The 23,080-nt window shown below is 39.7% G+C and overlaps 2 protein-coding genes across 3 annotated transcripts; one reads left to right on the forward strand and one right to left on the reverse strand.

Moving 5' to 3' along the window:
- Nucleotides 1-87: 87 nt before the first annotated feature.
- LOC117421202 (methylmalonate-semialdehyde dehydrogenase [acylating], mitochondrial) lies at nt 88-7,229 on the reverse strand. Its single transcript, XM_034035298.3, has 12 exons — nt 6,981-7,229; nt 5,784-5,825; nt 5,482-5,556; nt 4,785-4,946; nt 4,423-4,501; nt 3,016-3,318; nt 2,638-2,759; nt 1,998-2,187; nt 1,397-1,578; nt 990-1,169; nt 727-825; nt 88-325 (listed from the first exon to the last, which is right to left on the reverse strand). The coding sequence occupies exons 1-12, from the start codon at nt 7,017-7,019 to the stop codon at nt 221-223; spliced, it is 1,578 nt and encodes a 525-aa protein (XP_033891189.3). The 5' UTR covers nt 7,020-7,229; the 3' UTR covers nt 88-220.
- LOC117421222 (protein lin-52 homolog) lies at nt 6,194-22,054 on the forward strand. 2 transcript variants are annotated; one of them, XM_034927691.2, is made up of 8 exons: nt 6,194-6,297; nt 7,524-7,575; nt 7,983-8,057; nt 8,647-8,684; nt 8,960-9,026; nt 9,704-9,787; nt 21,070-21,164; nt 21,702-22,054. In XM_034927691.2, the coding sequence occupies exons 2-7, from the start codon at nt 7,557-7,559 to the stop codon at nt 21,123-21,125; spliced, it is 339 nt and encodes a 112-aa protein (XP_034783582.1). In that variant the 5' UTR covers nt 6,194-6,297; nt 7,524-7,556; the 3' UTR covers nt 21,126-21,164; nt 21,702-22,054. The 2 variants fall into 2 exon arrangements, with proteins under 2 accessions (XP_034783582.1, XP_058847973.1); XM_058991990.1 differs by lacking the exons at nt 6,194-6,297; nt 7,524-7,575 and having other exon boundaries at nt 7,595-8,057.
- The last annotated feature ends 1,026 nt before the right edge of the window (nt 22,055-23,080 follow it).

The following is a 23,080-nucleotide window of genomic DNA, read 5'->3' on the forward strand; positions in this document are numbered from 1 at the left end:
AGTAATTAGAACATGAAACAGGCCCAGATGTTACATTGAACACTGAACTTTACACGGATGGATCAAACCCCTAAACAATCATGATCACCTCTTGATACAATCTCGACATTAAGGCTCATTTGTTTTGTTTTCTTGCGATTTTCTTCCTCCAGCGATTCTATGGCCGTATTATGCGTGTTTGTGTCTGTCTGGCAGGGGGATCCTCTCGTAGCAGCTGTGCTTAGCGTCCCATGGTGGGCATAACAACAGCAGGGCTTCCCAAAGTGGAATCTTCCTCCTTCCACTGGGATGTGACAGTCTTGATCTGGGTGTAAAACTGAATTCCCTAGGGGTTGGGGAAAAAACACAAAACACACACTCAAAACTGTACCAGCACTAGCACTTAAAATGAGCAAACTCCAGTGAACTGTTCAAATGAAGTAAGTAAACTGAATTAAGCTAGGAATTGAATTGATTTAGTAGACAAAGGTTCCAAAAACTGCCTTTGATCTGACCCTTTACAGTTTAAAAGCCCAGATTAACATGTATTTATTTATTTATTGCACCATGTTGTGGTTTTCATGTTAACAGTTGTGCAATTTTAATGAAAGAAGCAGAGGTATTCATTTTAAGGTGGAGAAGAAACCGATAGGAAATCAGCAACATCTGGTCATTCTCACGAACTTTTTGTTGGATCACACTTGCCTTGTTTGCTATTCAGCCATGAACCTGGTCAATTCCACTTACCTGTTTCCCATAGAAGTTGGTATCTCCTCTGAACGAGTCTCGAGAGCCAGTGAAAGAGAACATGGGCAGAGGGACGGGAATAGGTACATTGACACCAATCTAAAACAAAGAAAACATCTGATAAACTGGGGGGGGGGGGGGGGCACTTCAGCATACCCATGATAATCTCAATGCAAATCAGTTAAGCTGTTTTACTTTTATTTCTCATCTCTGCTGTTAAAACTGTCACCACTTCCTTTTCTAGTTATAACGCAGCCCCTTACCTGCCCAACGTCGACTCCATGTGTGTACTTGCGTGCTGTAGCTCCATTGGTGGTGAAGATGGCTGTTCCATTGCCATAGCGGTTATTGTTCACTATGTCGATGGCTTCGTCAAGACTGTCTGCCTCTAGAACTACCAGCACCGGCCCAAAGATCTCCTCAGTGTAGCACTTCATGTGAGGCTGCAGGGAAGGGAACAGAAACCAGGCAGTGCGTTTAGATTGTGCTCGGTAGCTTTTATACTTATGGTGAGCATGAAACACAAATGATTATTATTATGACAGGTGAAAATAGTATAATTAAAGAAGAGATTCTAAACCACGAAAGGAAGGAACAATGTGTTCATAGCACAGATAATTTCAGGACACTTCAGTCTTCTGCATCAATTCCTGTACCTGTCCTTCCTTACCTTGACGTTAGCCAGAATGGTGGGTCCCACAAAGTTGCCACTTTCATAGCCCTTCACCTGCACGCTCCTGCCGTCCAGGAGCAGGGATGCGCCCTCGTCCACTCCGCTCTGGATGAGCTCGGTCACACGGTTTCTGGCCTGCGGGGAGATCAGGGGACCGACATCTGCCCCTGGCTGGTCACCTGGGAGATTCGAGGGGTCAAGGGTCAATACCAGAACCAGAACTCTGCCAAGGACGAAACTGACTGCAAACCTTTCAATGCCATCTCTGCTCTAATAAACTGTGTACGTTGATAAAACCAAAGAATTAAAACTTATACCGAGAAATAAAAAAGTGGTATATACTGTAAACCAATAAAATATACTGTAGACCCCATTTATTGCCTTTGCTATAATAGCAGTCCGTAGAAGTAGGAATTGCACGAAGACCAGTCTGCAGTGGAGTACTCTTTCCTAGGCCTGTTTACAATACGGTGGTAAGTTAAGAATATCTGCCCATTCCTAAATGGACATGTATGGTCTCTCCTGTCGAATGTAACTGAAACTCAGTACCCAACACAAGGTCTCCAGACAAGCCCTCATTTTCTACCCAAGCGCCTACCTGCATTGACTTTGAGTTTTTTGGACTTGTCCACCAGCTCTGGCAGCCACTTCTTTGCCTCCCCCACTAGGATTGCTGTGGAGAGGGCCATGCAGCGCTGGCCTGCAGCTCCGAATGCTGCCCCCACAAGCTGGTTCAGCGTGTTCTCCTTGTTAGCATCGGGCATCACTACTCCGTGGTTCTTGGCTCCCTGAAAAACACAGACAACTGTTTTGCCATTTGACAAGAATCTGCTTCACAACTTGATGTGAAACAGCCAGGGAACAGCGCAGGCGGTTAGGGAGTGGTACACCAGCCATGTAGTCCCTCATGTAAATGTCAACACTAATCTAATTTTCTACTGTTTGGTGCCATCTGCTGACCAAAACCTGAAACAGCGTGGCTTTTGAAAGGGGTAAACTGAGCCAGCAAGCAAGCATTATGTAATCCAGACAAGGGCAACTCTAGACCTGGGAGGCCATTTTACCCCAGGTGAAACTGACATCATGAAGTCGTTAAACGCTGAAGGGCCTGTAATAAATGTTCTTTTAGTAAATCGCTGCTACCAATCACACAAAAAATACATCTGAGCCTTTATCATGTGAGATTTGCAAATGAAGCTACAATCGTTGTCATTGGAATAAACTAGGCTTCACTGTACCATGTTGGACTGCACCCTCTTGCCATTCTTGGACCCTCTCTCGTAGATGTACTCCCCAGCCTGGTTTGATCCCACAAAGCTGATGGCCTTGATAGCAGGATGATCACAGATAAAATTCACAGCTAAGGGTAAAAAGATAACATTAGTAATCAATTAAAATTCCAATAAATAAATCAGGGATGGAAATAAGACTTCTATTGCGTAACAGTTTCACCCATACCAGGTTTTACTATGAGCTTGATAAGCCACAGTGTATAGGTAACAAGCTCAGGTGTGTTCTATTAAACTCACAGTAACCAAAACTAGGACTGGATCAAACTGCTATGCAATGGGATTTTTTCCCATGCTTATTTCCAAAATAAACGGAGTTGCCCTTACCATCATGTTGCCCGTGAATAATGTTCAGAGTGCCATCGGGGGCGCCCGAGTCCTGCAGCAGCTTGGCGAGCAGCATGGTGGCCCCAGGCACTCGCTCCGAGGGCTTCATCAGGTAGGTGTTTCCACACACCAAGCCCATCGGGTACATCCAGAGCGGGATCATGGCTGGGAAGTTGAAGGGTGCGATGCCGGCACACACCCCCAGGGGGAGCCGGTAGGTGTAGGAGTCCATGTCCTTGGTGATGGAGGGCAGAGTCTCCCCCAGCATTAGAGACGTAATGCTGCAGGTGTGCTCGACCACCTCTGAAGGGAAAATCAAGAAGGTATTTAAGGGCTGCACAAAAAGACAAAAACACCCGATATCCATTATATTGTACACTGCTGTGTAAACGGGTGTCCCTAACATGGCTCATTTGTTACGCAAAGGAAATCCCCGATATATGTCAGCTTGTCATGACTGGCAAGATGGCATAACTAACAGACACTTTGACAGGGCTGGAAGTAGGCGCTCTGTTGTAAAGGCTTCTGTATGCTAATACTTCAAAGGGGGGACTCTGGTCCAGCATGAAGACTTTGCTGCAGATTTTGCTCCCTATGTAATCGCACCTTGCCAGTGAAGTCTAATGGTTAACTTGGAGCAGTGGACTGACATAATATCCTTGTTTCAAAGTCCAGTTTGACTGCAGGTCACCTCTGAAAACAGGACTTGCGTGTCAGAGGGTCTTTATTGTCTAACTCTGGCTGTAGGGAAACGCCACAAATCTATATTGCATAAAGCGTGTAAGGATTAAGCTTTTAATCTTTTGTAATACATTATTAATGGTCTTCATGGTACAGGGCCTTCTTATCTCAAGAACTTGCTGACTCACTATTCTTCCAGCCCATGCTTATCTGCTAAAGATTCCTAAATGCAGCTTAAAAACCGTTTGGAAGTTTAGGGTCTTCACTGGTTACCTACCCTACTCTATTTATGGAACTAACTTCCAGTCAAGACCAAGAGTACCCCGTTCTCTAAAGTCTAGATTGAAGTGCGTTCCTGCAGCTGTGTTTGATTTAAACACAAGCTCCTTATTTATTTAACACCTAGGCAGACTCAACTCGCTTTGCGCTGGCTCTTGATCTTTAGACACTGCTACACTGGATCTGCAGTCACGCTGTTTGCACAACACAGCTGAAAACTGAAATCAGGGTAAAACCAGTCTGAGACTACAGACAGTGAATTGCTTTCAGTATTACCGGTTGGAAACTCTCATTCTGAACTGCAGAGAAGGGAATAGCAGGGAGAGTGTCAGGAAAGGCATCTTGAAGACTCTTATGTTTTTATGTTGCATTACTTTTTTTTTTTTTTAAGCCATTCATTTTTTCATGAACCCGGAGCACGCCCCTCTCCCCAGTAAGCAGACTTACGCAGTCCTCGGAACACGTCTCCTTCTGCATCTGCCAGGGTCTTCCCCTGCTCCCGGGTGATTATCTTGGCTATTTCTTTCTGCAAATGAAAATTCATATTAATGTCCAGGATACAATCAAAAAACAGATCACTTGTTTAACTTTACAAAAAAAAGTAAACCTTACAATACCCAATTAAAACATTCAAGCATATTATACAGAAAGCAGTCGTACAAAAATGACATAGGAGCTTACCCTGCTGTGTTCAGTGCAGTTATTTTTCCTAGTCTGCATGAGCAGTCTGAGAAGAGCTCTTTTTGTTCCTAGACCTGAATAGAAAATGAGTTGCGGTTGTCATAAACATGAAAAGGAGGAGCTCTTACCAGGTTGTCCTTGATCAGCTGCTGGTATCGGAGGAAGACCTGCTGCCGGCTCAGGATGGAGGTCCCAGACCAGCTCTGGAAGGCTGTTTTACAGGACTGCACGGCGGCCAGCATCTCCTCCTGGGTGGCCTTTGGAACACGCCCGATAACTTCATTGGTGGCCTTTGGAAAAATACAAAGACACACATATATTAGATAGCAAAAAAAAAAAAACTTTATCAATATAAAACTTAATATACCAAACAAAACTACAAAGAGATAGTGAAGCAACTTTGCACAGTGTTTCAATCTATACACTGGAATGCACTAGCTTGGTAACTTCTAAACCATGGTGTAGACTGGAAAGATTTGCTGATTGCATCGACTGATGTTTATTTTAATTAATTTATTTTACTGAAAGCTTTTACTCAAAGAGCTGCACTAGGATAAACAAAGAAAAGCCTCCCTGTCGAAAGGCATGCTTGTAACAAGCGAATATTAATACTGGCAGATTAATTACTTATAAACAAGAGAAATGACCAGAACTGTGTTTCTTGCATACATAATAAACTACAGTAACAAAATATTACATACATGTGATATCAGAAAACATCTGGAGCCTTGCTACAGTAGTGCAAAGTAAACTTGTCGAAGTTACAACCTGCAGTACTGTACAAGCCCAGCAAACTACATGTAGGGGGTGTAAATCACTACTTACCGGGTTGTGGATGTCAATCCACTCTGAGCTCTTGGATTCAACAAACTTTCCATCAATAAACAGCTTGGTTGTAGGCTGTGCGAGAGAGAGAGAGGCAAATTGTAGAGAATTAAACTCTCAAACATTTTACAGTAACACTAACAGGCTGGTTCGGTATTTCTAGAAATCAGTTTGAGATAGCTAGAACAAAAAATAAATCAATGAATAAAATGAAGAAGACTGATGATTTAGATGAATTAACTTTTCTCAGTTAAATATGACCATCTTCCTTGAGTATAGGATAATAACATGTATGAACTCACCACTGAGGAGGAGTAGCACATCCGTCCCACTTGTACAGGTACCTGAAACCAAGAAAACCCGCTCAATAAACACAGGGTTCAGCCCCAGCACTGAACGGGTTGCTGTGCACAATGAAGTTTGCAATGGTGCAGAAGATTAACAGTCATGCTACCAGAGCTCATTATGCATGTCCCATACCAAAAGACTGGCAACACTGGAACTTCTACAGCGTTCAGTTTATGACCTCTAAAACAATGTCGGGGTCAGCTTTGAAATACAACATGTGTACCCTGGCAGCATTATCCAAAACGTGATCTTAGTTTTGAAAAGTACACAAAACCAAAGCAGCAGTCTCACACAGCAAGATTGGATTTGCAATCACTCCCAGAGATCCTAGGTCCCAGTTCAAATTCCAACAGCATTAAAAGTCAGGTTGCACGCTATCCTTTACCATGGCAAGAACCTGGAGGGGGATGTGAAAAAATATGAGCAGCAGCTGCATGGGTGTTGGAACAGATTCAGAAAGATGAGCAGGTAGGGCGACTAGATGATCTAGATCGGAGCGGTTTGAACCACTAGAAAAGCTACTACACGGTTTTTTGTTTTTGTTTTATGTTGTATTGACTTTATGTTTAGAGAAAGTGCAATGGGTGGTTTCATTAAGAATGTGTTTTGTGCAGCTACTGGCAGCAGCGGAATCAGCTGCCCTAGTGCCAGTAAACATACCCAGTTTTGTGGAAGAGACATGCTGTACACAGAACTATATTAAGACTTCTTCGCCTTCTGCCACCGTATTGCTTACTACTTACTAGCTACCAAACTCAACCTGACCCATGGCTACTAAATCAAATATATGGGCAAAAATAATATGCAGTATTGCTCTTAACTGAGGTAATATTATAAAACATGGTTAATGACACAGACAAAGGCTAGCTAGTGAAGCATCATTACGATATTACTGAGTTGTATTTTTTGACATTGTAACTCGTATATAGGAACGCGTTTTAATTATATGGGGGAAGAATGTCACTATTACATAACTCATATAAAATGTGTGTGTTAATAGCATACATTACCAGTAGCGTCTAGACAAGTGCGCAAGGTTTATTTGGCACTCTACAAGATCATAAGTACAAAGAGAATCGCAAATGGACGTACGACATGTCTTTCTCCACAAACGGTACACGCGGTACGAGTACATGAAAAGGTTGCCTTACCATATTCTTCCAAACACACCTCATGATTGAGGTTGCCATGGTGAAATGGATAATTTTGAATGTCTTTTTCCTTCGGTATTACCTAACCCTCCCGACCTCCCCCTTTGAAAGTTCAACTGCAGAAGGCTCTTTCAGACCAGCTGGGAGGAACGAGAAAATAACATCCTCCTACCCGCCATTCATTCGCCAGAAAAGAAAACTCCCACCAAACGACAGCTGTGATAGGATAGTAACATCGGCGTCCATTGATTCATGGTCAAGCCCGACTTTTCAGGGATGCAAATGAAGAGCAGGCACCGCCTACTCATCGAATTCCTATTGGTCTATCGATCTGCGGTCAACTTTTATTTTCGGTTTTTGATTGGTTACTCTCAAAATCAATCTTGGAACGAACATGAACTGTACCGAGCCCTTATGATTTATTGATTGATCTTTGTTTTTACAAAAAGTCGATTCTGGTTTTACCGCGCCATTAAGATGTTGTAAATGAAATTAATAAAATACTAGAACTCTTCTAATATGTGTTTTTCTCATTGACAACAGGAAGTCCGTTGATCACGTGGTATTGTTGTTAAGATGGCGTCTCCCAGTGGAGGTAAATTTTAATTTCAAAATTGACAGTGTTTGGGGGTTTTTTTTAACGCTTTTGCAGTTACACAACTAATCAAAGCCAAAATAGTTTATTGCATTTTTTTAAATGTAAAGGAATACCCGTGTTACGATAATAAAATACAATGTGGTAATATGCAAAATTGAACAATTGCCAAAACGTTTGTACCGGCATTCAATGGAATTCGGGAAATCAATCAGACTTGCCTGTGTTTTGTATTGAATAATCGTTTGTGACTCCCAGCAGTTTGGATGGCAATAAAACATAGATCACGTTACTGTAAAACATTTTCATGAAGTGTGGTTCTTTTATAACGAAGACAGTTAATCAAAGCGGTTTTTTTTTCCAAGAACATCCATTGCGACTGTCTGTTATGCATTTCATTTTCCCAGGTGAAGATTTTGAAACTTCTCTGCTGAGTTTTGAAAAGTTAGATCGTGCATCTCCAGATCTGTGGCCAGAACAATGTAAGTTCTCGTTTTGGTTTTGTTTCTTTTTTTTAAAAACGGTATGTTTTAATTAAGCAAACATGCAGTACATACACATGTTAATTTACACCATGACTTTCCAAATGAAATATGTTTAATACATTTGTTGAAATAATGATGCAAACGCCAAATTAATATTCCAACAATAAGTCGCTCAAAGACTTGGGAATGTTGTTTACATTCCAATAAGGAATTCAGTGTTTTCAATTCTCCTAAATACTTTGTATTTCCAAATAGCACGTCATTGCAGAACTTGACCACTAGATGGTATACACCCTGTAACAATTGCTTAAAACTCAATAATTTTTTTTTAAAATCTCTACTGTGATTTCAATCAAGAATCTGAGTGCAGGGTTCTTTGCTGTTTCTAAACATACCAAGGTGATACCTTGCTCACTGACTGTTTGACTCTCAATCGCGTACAATGTGTAAAGCATTAAGCGGAGTACTCCCCTGACACGCAGACTTGAACAATGCAATTAGTTATGACAACAGTCAGCCAACACTTTGGCTCATCATTTCTGAACAGCGTTTAGTTTTCAGTTACATGTTGTTTAATTTATTACAGTGCCGGGAGTAGCAGAATTTGCAGCCTCTTTTAAAAGTGTGAGTATATATATATATGTACACTTAAATTTTTTATGTCCATTAGTTGTATCAGTTTCTCTAACCTAAACTAAAATATGTATGTTTTGATTACTTTCAGCGTTGCAGTTGTCAGCAATTTAGAAACACAAAACATTGCCTTGTATATCTATTGGCTATTTCACTTTTGGTTTAATGCTTTCTTTATATATTTAAAAGAAAGAAATTCTTGCATTAGTAATTGTACTGTATTACACATTCTACTTGGTAAACCCTGATTCTGCTTTGTCTTTTAGCCCATTACCAATTCCCCTCCCAAATGGATGGCAGAACTGGAGAACGATGACATTGAAATGTTAAAAGGTGTAGTAGTTTTTTTCTGCCATTTAACATCAACACAACATTAATTTATTTTGCCTTCATTTCTGGTTTCAAAGGAAGTCCAGCACGTGTACAAATTAAGTACATTGAGATGCAACACTTTTCGGTGGCTGGTACAGTAAGCTGTTTTTGCCCTGGGATAAAAAAAAAAAATATATATGTTTGCAGTGGCTTTTCAACCCAACACACTAGAGCAATTGTTTCTTGACCTGGTGTGTAACAATGCAGTAAGATTTAGAAAGTAGAGTCGATTAGAGACTTGACAGGGTCAAACAACCAGCCGCCTTGGGACCTTAACCCTTTACTGTTAAATGTTCTGTTGTATTGTTTATTTATATGATCTTTTATGTTACATGGTTTCTGACGCCGTTGGTAAGATGTTCAAATTAAAATGTTGCCTGAAAACAGCATTTATTATTGAGTATTGTGACCATATGGTATAAAAGGTTGCTCAAAAAATGCTCTGATATCCTTGCATGTTGGTATTTCTAGGTTCTTCATATAAAACAACATTACTAATGTTTTACAGTATGTCCTGCTACTAGACCTATCTCAATCACTGGATATATTGTACAGAGATATTCTCATTTCTCTCTTTTTATTGTGAAAATGGCATTATCCACAAGGGGGGGCTGACTGATTCAGTGGTCTGTTTGCAGAATTGGGGAGTCTGACAACTGCAAATCTGATGGAGAAGGTGAAAGGACTCCAGAATCTGGCTTATCAGCTTGGGCTGGAAGAGTGTAAGTGTCCTTTTTAAACTCCTGCTTTATCTCGTATCAAGCCCCTAATGGTCCTGATTTGTTCATTTCAAACGGTTGTTCACTGAGGCCAGATAATCTATCCAACGTATTGCCCATCATACTACCGTATGATGACAGAGCTTTTGCTCACCACTGGGTGGTGCTGTCCAGCTTTTCCTGCTCAGTCAGCTGTGTTCATTATTCAGAGCTCTGCTTGCAGTGTGTTGGTTTTGTATGCTTTCACAGCAGCCTGAGCCAGAAGGGAGATTGCCCTACTTTTCAAATAGCAGCCTCAGTTTATGAATGCATTCAATAAAGAAACAGTAGAAACCGGATAAGGTACTCTTTTCTCAACATTATCACTCCATATAAATCTAATTTCTAGTATCGGCACTGCGTTTGTCACATACTAATCATTTAGATTTATGCATACTGGTGCCAGTATATTTCACTTAACAATACTTTCCATTTTAATTGCTTCCTTTCTGCAGCCTTCTGTAGGCTTATGTTAACTGTGTCTGGAACTCTCTGTACTGTCTATATCAAAAGTGAGCTGAGTAACTGCTCTCCGAGTTACAATCTCACCTGGTGGTTTGCAGCAAATGGAGTTCATCTTTAACAGAGTCATTCTAGTTTTCTTTTTTGTTTTGTTTAAATACATTTCTGATGTAGTATTTTGTAAATCTCAACAATGCAAGCTCAAAAATAAGGCTATATTAATGTGTCAGCTTCCCAATCTGTATAATCCATAGAATGGATTATCATCATTAATGGTCTAAATTGTTTTATTTGTTAAGAACAAGATGGTTACTTATGTATTAGTGCATTTAAAATGTTTATTTATTTATTTATTTATTTAATCCTTATGACATGTGGCATATAGTCATTAACAAATATTAAGTGGGAGCTGTAATATCTTTCTCATAATTCACCAGCCTTGAGAGTGTGTGTCTAATATATATATATATATATGTGTGTGTGTGTACATATGTACAGATAATTCAAAAACAGTGAACAGCTATATACCCAAGGAGAATCTGAATGCAACAGGATTCAGAAGGCTGTAAATATGATGTACTGTATATAAAGTTACTGTAGATTCAACTAAACTTATTTATTTTTACTGCTTAATATTTGTAAATGAAACTAACCTGCTAAAGTAAGTAACATTAGTGATCATTGTAAAATGATTTTTCCATCTTATTTGTATTGTGATTTGCACCGGTGGAATCCCCGACAGATATTATACAGTAAAACGACAGCAGCTGGACCAAGACGATTCAAATTTACATTGTGTCACAGTGTTACTGTGCAAGGTTACGCATGTGCAGCTGTAATTTGCTTCTCTATTAGCTGAGCAAAATATTCTTGAAATCTGGCATAAATAACATGTAGCAAGATGAATGCCTTGTTGTAGTGCTTGCATTGCTAAACTATTTATTTAGTACATTGAAGGAGGTTGTTTTTTTTATAAGGAATGCTAAAAGAGGAGCTTGGGGAATAGGTGGCACTACAGATGAGCCTTAATTCAGAAGAAAATTAAACCATTGGTGTCTGGTGCACACAGTTACAGTTTTAATATTGACCTGTAGAACACAGAGGTGTCAAAAGGTACTGCCCATGAAATGTAGGTTTATTGAACTGCCTGAAGTACCACACACACACACACACACACACACACACACACACACATCATACTTGGCGACAATTCAAAGAATTGACCGCAGATAATGTGTTAACTGTGTTCATCAAAGCAATTGTTTCCTCCCAGCTTTGAGCAGTAATCCGGACCAAGAATGTTGCTGTTCAGGTCATTGTAATTCAAATTAGACCAATGTTATGAGGAGATGTCTTTGTCAATGTCTCGTTTTATTATGAAGTGGAAAGAAATGTCATTACTAAACTTGTATGCCAAATGATGCTGATGTTCTCACAATCTTGACCAGGTGACTAACTTAGAGATGCGATTTTAAATGGTTTAATGTCAAAATTATAATTAGGTCTTCAATACTGTATTTTTTAATAGTGTGTTTTTAATGTAGGTTTCCGAGCGCTGTGGTTTAATCTGCTGCTTCTTGTGTGTCTCTGCAAACCCTGTAAATCTTGGACACTTTTTCATTATGGCTTCCTTTTTTACAACCTTTAAATTAGACAGGAAAGCGGAGCTGGGTGGAGTTGAGATTTATTATCCAGATAAACGCACGGCTTATTAAAAAAGTTCTCCAAGTCACTAATGACTTGGTGCACCAATCATTTATATAACATGCTGGGGTGTAGTAAAATGACTGCAGCCTTGCATTACAACAGCAGTGGGGATATGGGTCTGTACTATTGCATGGAGTCATGGATGAGGCAGTGAGCATGTTTCTGTTGGCACTGGGTTCTGCATTTCTTAGGCGATTGTCTCCATGTTTTACTGTGACACACGCATGCTTTGAATAGTACAAAAATAACGTTTTTTTTCTTTCTCCATCAATTGTGAAGGGTGTATTAAGATCTCTGTCTCTGAAACACGACAAAATACATTTCTTTGTGCGTTCTAAGTGAATAACCATTTTAATACAATAAGTAATTACAACGCTATAGGCTTATATACGTGTAATATTGTGTCTGGACTAGCTGGTGGTGTATTGTAGATGTATGGGTTCTGTTGAACCATCACTCCAAATCCATCATTTATTCAAGATAATTAGTGAAAGGTGACGCGTTCAAGTTCACACTGGAGTGTCATGAGAGCCCTGTCTCCTGGGGAGCCCCACAGCTGCCTCTGCAACGGAGGCACTGACCAGCTTCTGGAAATGATATCCATCCCCTAATTCCCAGTGGGTCCGGCTCCTTGAAAGGGAGCACGTGGCAGTCCCAGCTGCTCGCTTCTTGCCTAATGAATAGCTTTACCACGGAACACTAAGTATTGCCATCAGAGCCTGCTTCCCAGGGGGGATACGAAACAAGACTGATAACTAATGTTATTGATGGTAATTGAATTGAGATCGTTCCTTTGGGAAGACTCTGGCGCTTTGGGGCTTTGGTACTTTAAACACTTGTTGGGTGTTTGTTAACTGTTTCCTTCAGGATTTGTTTTTGTCTTTGCTGCTTTTTTTAATCGTCACCTCTTATTGCTCAGTTTTAAATGTGCCCACGCTGAGATCCAGGCAAGACAGTTGGAATAGTGCAGTTGTGAGCTGGTGCAATCAATTGTGAAATGCCAGATTCAAGCCTATCATTAAAAACGCTCTTATTTCAAATCCCATAAACAAGTGCATGTCCAAATGTAATATTTGCATTACTGTACGGCTCTCATTACTGGACATGTGATAGAGAACTTAGACATCTCTGGCAGCTGTGCATGTTGTATTCACAAAATAGCTGTTTATTTGTTGTTTTTTTTGTCATAGGCATTGCCAAGACTGACAGTCATATGTAAACCGTGTCTCTCTTGTTCTCTCTTTACTCAAAAAAACCCAATTCATACTGTGTATCCCTTATTCATGCATCTTTACCATTAATAAGCAATAGTGGATGGTGTCTGAAGTTTTGCAAGACCAAAGAGATTATCCTTTTTGTTTCTAAAGAAATCTGCCGGTATGTGCGTTCTCTCTGGGAGTTATAAAACATTAAAAAGCCGTGGCTCTTGGTCCTCCATACCACTCTCTCTGTATTCAAACGTTAGTAAATCTGTTTTCTTTTTATAAGCCGTTAAAGCTGCTGTGAATAGTGGGATGTTCTTTTATTTAATTTAGCCAGCATGCTCTCACATTGGCTTTCCTCTGAGAGAACTGTCCTGTCCTCATTATTCGGGTGAAAGGCACCAGGCTCGCCTTTCCTTCAGAACTGGTCAGCTCTCATCGGGAACATCAGCTCTCACCTAAACAATTACACAATGCCGTCCTTTCATTTTCCAGGTGATTTAATTCTATGATTCTGAAGATAACTGGGAATTTGTCAAGGAAACCACAGTAGCCCAATCTACAGTAGCACCCTGACAAGTCAGTCCATTGCAAAGATTTGATCCATTTCTCACTTTTTATTGAAAGGATAAACAACCAGTCTGAATGAGTTTCCCAGTTAAATTATTATTATTATTATTTTTTTTTTTTTTTAGCAGCACAAACAATTTAAAGTGTTAATTCGGAGCCTAACTATTTCTTGCCACCAACTGCACCACATACTGTGAAGAGAGTGTGGCCTAAGCTATGCTTTGTACCCGTAGACAACTCTGAAGGGCAAATGTGACAATTCTTAATGGGGTCCCATTTTCTGAGACCATTTCAAGAGATTCTGAGAAGATCAATTTCTGCCTTATTAAAAGAAGTGTATTACTGAATATGATTGCATTTTTGCCCTATCCTGGGAATGTCTTACCTATCCATCAGTGTGCCACTAAGACAGAGTAACGGTTATGAAGTGGTGCCGTTGACAGGTTCAAAGTGAAGTACGCGCTGCGTTTGAGATAAATAGGTGCCACTAGAACTCTTCTGCTCAAAATGTCTGCCAGAATGACAGCATCAGAACGTTGGAAATTCTGCCAAAACAAGCTTCCCATCTCATTTTCGGGGTTGCGTTCTGCGATCTGCTTTTAAAAACGCTTGTCTTCCTTTGCCTTACTATTTAGTGGTCTCTCTGCCTGCATGTTCGGGAGAAGATTTTCTCTCATGTGCTCTTCTCCATTACTGTGAAACCTTTTCGGAAGTTCCTACTGTTTTTTTTTTTTTATTTATATATAATAGCAGTAAAATATTTCATGTTAGATTTTGAAATGTCAGGTTGTCAGGTTTTTTGTAAAACTATATAAGTATATGGAAAACTATAAAGTGGTATGTAATTCAGTATGTTAACGTAACATTATTCAGCAGGTTTCATTCGACTTTATGAAGCAAAATTAGTTAATTTTAGAGGGTGATGCAATTGGCCATAACTGTACAGCTACATGTGTGCCTATTCTGTGTGTTAAAACAGTTCAAATAAAATATTGCCCATAAGGGTTTGGTAACTGACTACCGACAGATTATGTTGAACTCAATAAAATGAACAGTGTGCCATCCACAGTCTTAAGGGAATGGAAATTAATTAAAAACAAACAGAAACTTCATTAGCCATTAATCCCTCCTGGAGTCTAGCAGCAAGACTAGTCCAGTACATGCAGAGAAAGTTTAGCACACTGCACCTTCTGTCTTGGCTGTTCCATCATGAGCAGATTCGAAATGACACGTAATTTACATAAATAAATTAAGAATTCATAGGGTTTTTTTTTTTGTTTTTTTTTCAGCTAATCACGGGAGCGAAAGAAAACCTTTCTGGGTATTTTAATGAATGAATTGCGACTGATTTCCTATTAATAGGGACGCCTTAGGAATTGGGCCCAGTGTGTGTGTGTGAGGGAGTGAGTGTGCGGGGCTTGGGAGGAATGGGGTGGGGAGATGGGCATGGATATAAAGAGGAGCCCAGAGCCCCCCTGGGAAATCATGCCTCGTGTCCGCATCTTAAATATGCCTGTGAAGTATCAATAAGTGGGTAATTGAATTTTGAACACAAACATGAGCGTCGGGTTGGGGGTTGGGGGTTGGGGTGGGGGGGTGTGGGGAGGACTTGTCATCTCCTCTTCGCTCTCCGAGGCCCCAGGGAATCATGGCAGCGAGGATGGATGATAAATCCATTAAATAAAGATTACACTCTGTAATGGCTCAGTGTGGCAGTTTAAGAGGAGCAAAGGGGTAGGATTACAGTCTGTTTGTGGCTTAATGAAACTGTATTAGGGCAGAGTGGAGGAAAAAGGACACTAGTTAACCTAGGTGGTCATCTGACTGAGGAGCCAAGAGGAGCCATCTTAATTCCACTCCTGTTACTTCTGGCCAAACAACCAGTTGATTTTGATAACCGCTCAGGCTGATTACCAGACCCAGCGTGGTTTTAGGGATATTATTTTTATTCCTATTGTAATTATTAAGGGCAAAAGAGATACAATAAGAAGTGCCTCGTGTTATTTGGAGACCCTGTGAATGGCCGCTACCATTTTAAATTGGATTGCTGTCTAAAGCACTGCATCATCAAGAGCTGTCATGCTCCCATTTCTACAGGGAGATTATTGAAAAGCAGCCTTTAAATTCAAGTCATAATCACAGCACAGTAATCCCTTAAGCACAGCAGTTGTTTTTTTTAGCCAGCCTGAAGCACTGGTATTGCTCACCAGTTGATGCTGTACACTTCCGGCATGTTGTTTTACTAACCTAAAGGATACGTGGCTAGCAGCATTCAGTTACAAAGTTTGAAATCAGGAAAAGGTGTGCCAGTTGAAAATGAATTGGGATAATAATCTTTATTAAACTATTAGATATTAAAACGTGTTCTTTGCTGAAGACAGACAAGAGTTTATAAAAAACAAAACAACTGTCATTCATTCAGTGTAAATAGCAACCTTAAAAAGTTGCTGATTAACGAAGTACAGAATTTGTAATTGGAGATTTGTTTAGTTGATTAGAAAGGTCACTTTCCATTAATCGGTATTGATCTTGAGGCTGGGAGTGTGCTTGGCGTGTGTCTTTGTGTGTGTGTGTGTGTGTGGAGAACAAGACCGCAGGTTATCCTGTAGACCTTCTTATCACAGTTTTCATGCAAGGAGGAAACTTGGGATGAACTGAAAACGAATGAATGACCGGAGCAGAAGAGCAATCGCTGGAAGTCTCGCGGGAGACAGCAGGCTTCACTTCTTCATTGTGTCGGGCTCGGCTACAGAGGAATCGTGACTGCAAGAACAGCTGTAAAAAAAAAATTACAAAATTCTCTAAAGAAGCGTGTGGGTTATTTAATAAACATTGATAAATACAAGCGAGTCAAATCTTGGTTTAAGAATTAGTTTAGGCTGGGTGTTGATGGTCAGGACTGTAGGTTGAACGATTGCCTTGGGGCCAGCAGGTTCTGTTTAGATTCTGGTGAAAGCATCATCTACCAGTGCTCAAGTTTATCAGGTTCATTTGAGCATCCCTGCAAAAATTGCTGTTCACTGAATTCATCAGTTTGGGAAATCCATAAATCAGGGTTTGTTGCTCTACCATTTAGTTCCCTCCTCCTGACCAGCTGATCTGGAGAGCAGCTCTCCGTTAAGAGAGCGCTCCTGAAAACGTCTCAAGATCTGGATTACTGGTATTCAGCCTTAAAAGGACTGTTAAACACAGGCAAGGAAGCTAAATCACTGAAGTATATTAAAGCATTAAAAAAAACCTGGTAAACAGTGGTAAAACAAAGCAAACGCACAGTACGGGGGGAGCATTGTAAACCGAAAAACTAAAGTGCAGATTCACCATTGTAAACTACAAGGCAAGTGCCCTGTTAGTGAATGCTAAGCAAGCCTGAAGAAATCATCAGAAAGATCAAGCCCTCCGTCCCCCACCTCATCGTAATGAGCACTTTAAAAAGTAAATCAAGTTGGAAAAGATCTCTCCTCTCTCCTCCTGTAATTTCTTCTAATATGAAAACGATATCACCGCGGCAGTAATTACGGGTCATCCTAATTTATTTCATAGCTCTTGATTTCTGATGGTTTTATTCCTTTTAAGGAAAGGCTTCAGTGTTGGGCGCTGTGATTATTTTGTTAAACGTTATTCGAATAGACAGCAGTGAGAGAAATTAATCAATCTGAATCCAATTAGCATCATGTTTAACCTGATGATGGACACCTCAAGGTGAAACAGCCACAGAGCTTTTCCTACATTATTATTCAGAGCAGCTCGCCTCATCTAAATTACAATCCAGTGTGCTTTTTCATTAGCTTCAGAGGAGTAGACGGGTAACCCTTTCACAGACCTGTGTTCAGGAACACATATTCACTGCTAAAGTTTCTAGAAAGCTTAATCGGGTAATATCAGCGTAAATGGTTTTAATTATCTTCCACGGTAAAGAAATTGCAAATTAACCTTTTTTCTTTTGTAAACCATTGACTATTTTACCTATCATATCAATATCACAGAGTTTGGTGGTGTGATAAAGAAATCTGTATCTCTACTAACTAATGTATAAAACTACCAGGGAGCTAACCTGAAATGTTAGTATTTGCAATGTAATGGACATTCAAATAAGTGACACATATGTCGAGGCATAACGTTCTGCCAAAATAGTACAGATTCTAAAGACTTGATCTATAAACCGTACTTGCATTCTTACACATTCAGGACAGAGCAGGAGCTGGACTGTGCTTCTTAACAGTGCAGGAGCTGGACTGTGCTTCTTAACAGTGCAGGAGCTGGACTGTGCTTCTTAACAGTGCAGGAGCTGGACTGTGCTTCTTATCAGTGCAGGAGCTGGACTGTGCTTCTTATCAGTGGAGGAGCTGGACTGTGCTTCTTATCAATGGAGGAGCAGGGATGTACTACATAACAGTGTTTTGGATCAGTATGCTGATTTGTTGCTGAATGTTTGACTGCAAGATGTGCTGTACAGCAGAATGTAAGAATATGGATCAGGTGTTCTTAAAAAAAATAAAAAAATAAATAATAATAATAATATCAAGGGGAGAGACCACATACATTTTTTTTTAAAGTATAGCCTATAAAAGTATAAGTAAATAGCATTTCTCCAAGTTTTAAAAAGGTGAATTTATTTTATATACCAGCTCTTTATGTGAAAAAAGGGCAGTTATCAATGCTGTATTTTAGATCACTTTATTTTATTTGTGAGACACACTGTATCTAATATAAATTGCAACAGTCATATTTACTCAGTGGGTTAGGGGGCTGAAAACCAGCAGCCTCAAAACATGGCTGTACCTAATGTGCACCACAGTTTTGCTACTTTGTCCTGTATTGGTAACAACTGGGCTAAAAAGGAAGGTGGGCACTGAGGTCTGTCAGAGCCTTGACCAAGGCTTGCAAGAATCATATGCCTGAGAACTCTGCACACGCACGCACGCACACACACAGGCATACACACACACACACACACACACGCATGCACGCACGCACGCACGCACGCACACACACACATGCACACACGCACACACACACAGCCCTGCCACCACCAGGCAGGTCAACATGTGCTCTGTCAATTTGGTATGAGCGTGCCGTGTGTGATGTTGTTTTGTAAGTCAAAAATGAACAGATGTTTGTATAAATGCCCTCCCTGACTGATGTCTTGCAAATTAAATATGCAGTTTGCATTGCTAAACATTTTTAAGGGAGAGGAGGGGATATTAATTCTACAGTCAAGCCATGTTAAGCTGTAACAAGTAGTACGGTATTTGAATATGTATGGACTCAGTAACTACAATTCATTACTGGTGAATAATCAGTTAATTCCCCAAATATTAATAATTCATCTGTGGTATGTAATTCCAAAGGGAAACAATTCAATTAATGAACTAGTGTGGTTGAATATGGAATAAATATTTCACTGCAGGCTGAGTATTAATTATAGTGGCTGTGACTTTTGAAAGTTCTATTCTGAATGCCAAAATTTTTACTACACAATATAAACCAGAACAACAAAAATAATTATTCAGTCAGTACTGTCATTTGTTACTGTTCAGTTTCCATGTACATTAAAAAAATATTATTATTAATAATAATAATAATAATAATAATAATAATAATAATAATAATAATAATGGGCTTGAGTTTTTTTCAATAGTTTTGAGTGTTACACATTTGTTTGATTGGTGCAAGTACTACAGGACTTGGTTTTAATAATGTTGCTTTGTTTTTTTGCAAAAACCTTGGAGCACCTTATCTAAACTTCACTGCTAAAACACTGCTCCCACACCTCTGAATCTCAACTTCAAATGGCCAGTCCATTAAATGATTCAACTTTGTGTAGAGTCTGTTATTGACGAGTATGTTCTGCATATCCCCTTCAGTCACTGAGTACATGATTGTACCATGTTAGCGTTCCTGTCTGTGGCTATATTTTATAATGTTTTCTTCAAAGTGTTGGCAGGGAAACTTCTTAAACTCCACAGAGTTAACACAAACTCTTTTTAAAAGTTTTAAAAATGTAATAAAAAAATAATAATAATTGTGTCCGACGGGGATATAATAATATTTATTGATTATAAAATTGAAACTGGTGCTGTACCACCATATTTAGTCTGTTTTTATTTCTTTTTTTGTACATTTAATATCGTGTATCTCACATCTGTGTGATTGAACAGTGACGCAAGCTGTATACAGGAGAGGGTGTAAAAAATACTAATTACTTAGATGTGAAAATCAAATAATTCACACAGCTGAAAACGAAATTCTAAGAGCCTGATCCTGGCGAATTGCTCACAGCCTGGATGGACTAATCCATCTACACGGGATTCCCATTAAGAGCTGTTAATGCACCAGTGACACAGAAACACTGAGCTCCAGATTACATTCATTAATGTGGATTTTTGCATGTAGTATAATTATCGTTTTTAATCTCTCTTCTCTAAAAGGGTATCCAGTTTACATTTGCCTGGGCTTTTTTACGTAGCAAATTGCTTATGGAAAATCAGCAGATGATATGTGCAGTAATACCAAGACAGTAACAGCTGTGCAGACATCCTATAACACAGGACCTCCGTGCCCCAGACACATCCTATAACACAGGACCTCCGTGCCCCAGACACATCCTATAACACACCTCCGTGCCCCAGACACATTCTCTCCAGCAAGCTTTTACTTTCCCATGCTTGCATAGGGATATAACGGGTTTCTGGTAACAAATATCAATGCTCAGGACCTATTTCAAACAAATCTTTAACTACGGTAATGAGCTCTCCCTCTCCGGGGATGTGTATGGTGGAGGTAGTTGTATGTATCATCTTTTATTTAGTAGAAGATATATGTAGTGTACCTACGCACAAGCATGCTGTAGCATGAAGCCAGTAGGCTGAGTGTAGCAGGTTAGCCATGCGGTTTGGGTAGTCTTGTGATTGAGAGCAGGGGAAGATAACAAGACCTAAAACCTCAAAGAATGAAATGTGGCCGCAGCTGGTTTGGAAGGTGATTTTCAGCTGCTTTCTTTTTTTAAGATGATCTTTTTATCTAAGCATTTTATTAATAACTTTTGTTTTGGTTTGTTTGAAGTATTTAGAAATGGTTTTTTTTTTCCTTTTATAATTTCTTCTTCTTCTTCTTCTTCTTCTTCTTCTTCTTCTTCTTCTTCTTCTTCTTCTTCTTCTTCTTCTTCTTCTTCTTCTTCTTCTTCTTCTTCTTCTTCTTCTTCTTCTTCTTCTTCTTCTTCTTCTTCTTCTTCTTCTTCTTCTTCTTCTTCTTCTTCTTCTTCTTCTTCTTCTTCTTCTTCTTCTTCTTCTTCTTCTTCTATATTAGCCAGAGAAATGACCAGAGGGAAATTCCTCAACATCCTGGAGAAACCCAAGAAATAATGGGAGTGAAGGAAGAAGAGTTCTGATTAACCCTTTAAGGTACAAGGGACACGTGGGGTTTAAAATGCACTGCCGGGCTGGATCTGGTCATCCAAATTCAGGTTTCCTCATGAGCCAGTCTCAGATTCATTTTAATAAGAAACCATTTGAACAACCGCTCAATTCCAAGGGGTTAAACACATCCAGAAATAGAGAGACAGTGGCTCATCAGGGTTAAACAACATGTTAGAAACCTGAATACAAGTTTGAGGGGAACCAATGGGGGTGGTGGGAGTGAGCACAGAAGCCCTGTTGCATACTGTATGTACACGTTGGGTTATTTGTTATTATTTTTGTTATTTTAATGAAAACAGGTTAACCCTAGCAGCTTGAAACTCTCTGCCTTAAGTATTTTGTCAGTAAAAATAGTTTGAATTATTATCAAAGAATTGCTTCATTGTGAATTATGTTGTTAAGATAAAGAGTTAACCAAAATGTTTGCACTAGTTTTATAGTCAGACCTTTTTACCTTTCGAACTTTTTATAGACTAGATTTAGTTTTAAAAAACGAGAATAAAATGTCGGCCATCATTGCAGCTTTTCAATCCCTGGAGTGAAGGAAAAAGGAGTCCTGAACAAACAGACGACAAAATACTTCCCATCAATCCTAGAGTCAATCAGCCATCACTCCAAGGGACTTGTTGCAGCATTTCTGTGTGATCCTGCCTCTGATAGTTTACTGTACATTGAGCATTTTCATTTAATAATTTTGCAAGCTTGTATTAGCCAAGTCGTCTTTATTTAAAGGAAACCATTTGGAACCTCTTTCTTTTGTTGCACATTGGGTTAATGTACATGTATGCAGTTAAACATATTATTATTATTATTATTGTTATATAATAATTATATTGTTTTTTGTATTCTCTTAAAATAAAATCTATTAAGCTGTATGTATGCATCAAATACATTGAGAAGATGATACAATGTGGTTCTGGCATATGTAGCTGCAGTGTTTGTTTGTTTAAGTGTGAACAGTCCTCAGTTTCCTATCAAGTGTATCTGTCAGCTCAAACAGCACAGCTATGTTCTGGGGGTATGTGGGAGTAACACACACACACACACACACACACCTCTGATAGACCATGTGCCTAGGCTTGTTGCAGCCATCCCATATACAAAAGAACAGTACTGCCCGCAATGACGAGATGCTATCTCCAGGATTCACATTTCAGGAGCTTCGTGGCTTTACAGGGGACCTGCTTTCAGCTGAGGCATGTGAGAACGATTCTTTTCATTTCTAATCCAAGGTTTGTGTGGATTATCAACAAACTGGCAAAGATACCCATTAACATCCATTTCACTTGGATGTGCCACCGATTCCTCAGAGAAGACTACAGCAGTGGTAAGCCCCACTTTGGAATCGGTTTAGTTTGGCTGGACTCCTGTGCGTTTCAATTCAGTCTCCTGTGTGCCAGTATGGAAACTGGGAAAACATGCCAACAGAAGCTGGGAAGACAGGTAAAAGAGACAGTTGGGCAAGTGATGTCTTATTGAACAAGAACGTTCTAGCTGTAACTACAATGGGTGAAACCCCTTGCTGTACCACAAATGATTAATTAGGGCAATAACTTCAAGCCCCCTCCATTTCACAGACATTCTGTATTAAACCACTCCTTTCTGGAAATATAAGTAGCTCTGACATTAGGACAGGTCCTTTGTACGGGACGTTTTTTCTCTTAATGAGAATTGGAAGCTGAGGTCTTGCACAAAGCATTGCGTAAAAATAATATTGTGCATTGTCGTTCCTTGTAACAAGGGTTGACATAATTACTAGGACCATTTCTTTTCTAATTAGCACACTTCCAGCTTGGACCGAGCTAGCGGTCAGACAAAAAGGGAACTGGACAAGCATGCCGAATGGGGAAACAAAAAGAGGCCCATTCAGTGTAATTAAGTGAGACAGGGCCTCGGTCTGT

Source organism: Acipenser ruthenus, chromosome 18 (genome assembly GCF_902713425.1).
Source record: "Acipenser ruthenus chromosome 18, fAciRut3.2 maternal haplotype, whole genome shotgun sequence".
Taxonomy (NCBI): Eukaryota; Metazoa; Chordata; class Actinopteri; order Acipenseriformes; family Acipenseridae; genus Acipenser; species Acipenser ruthenus.

Excerpts from the sequence above, each read along its gene's own strand:
- LOC117421202 (XM_034035298.3), bottom strand. The coding sequence starts at position 7,019 with ATGGCAACCTCAATCATGAGGTGTGTTTGGAAGAATATG. Across the intron at positions 5,557-5,783 it reads TGTGCTACTCCTCCTCAGTG|CCTACAACCAAGCTGTTTAT; the intron begins GTGAGTTCATAC and ends TCTCTCGCACAG. Across the intron at positions 2,188-2,637 it reads AGAGGGTGCAGTCCAACATG|GGAGCCAAGAACCACGGAGT; the intron begins GTACAGTGAAGC and ends TGTGTTTTTCAG.
- LOC117421222 (XM_058991990.1), top strand. The coding sequence starts at position 7,883 with ATGAAGTGTGGTTCTTTTATAACGAAGACAGTTAATCAAAGCGGTTTT. Across the intron at positions 9,027-9,703 it reads TGACATTGAAATGTTAAAAG|AATTGGGGAGTCTGACAACT; the intron begins GTGTAGTAGTTT and ends GTCTGTTTGCAG. Across the intron at positions 9,788-21,069 it reads TCAGCTTGGGCTGGAAGAGT|CCAGAGAAATGACCAGAGGG; the intron begins GTAAGTGTCCTT and ends CTTCTATATTAG.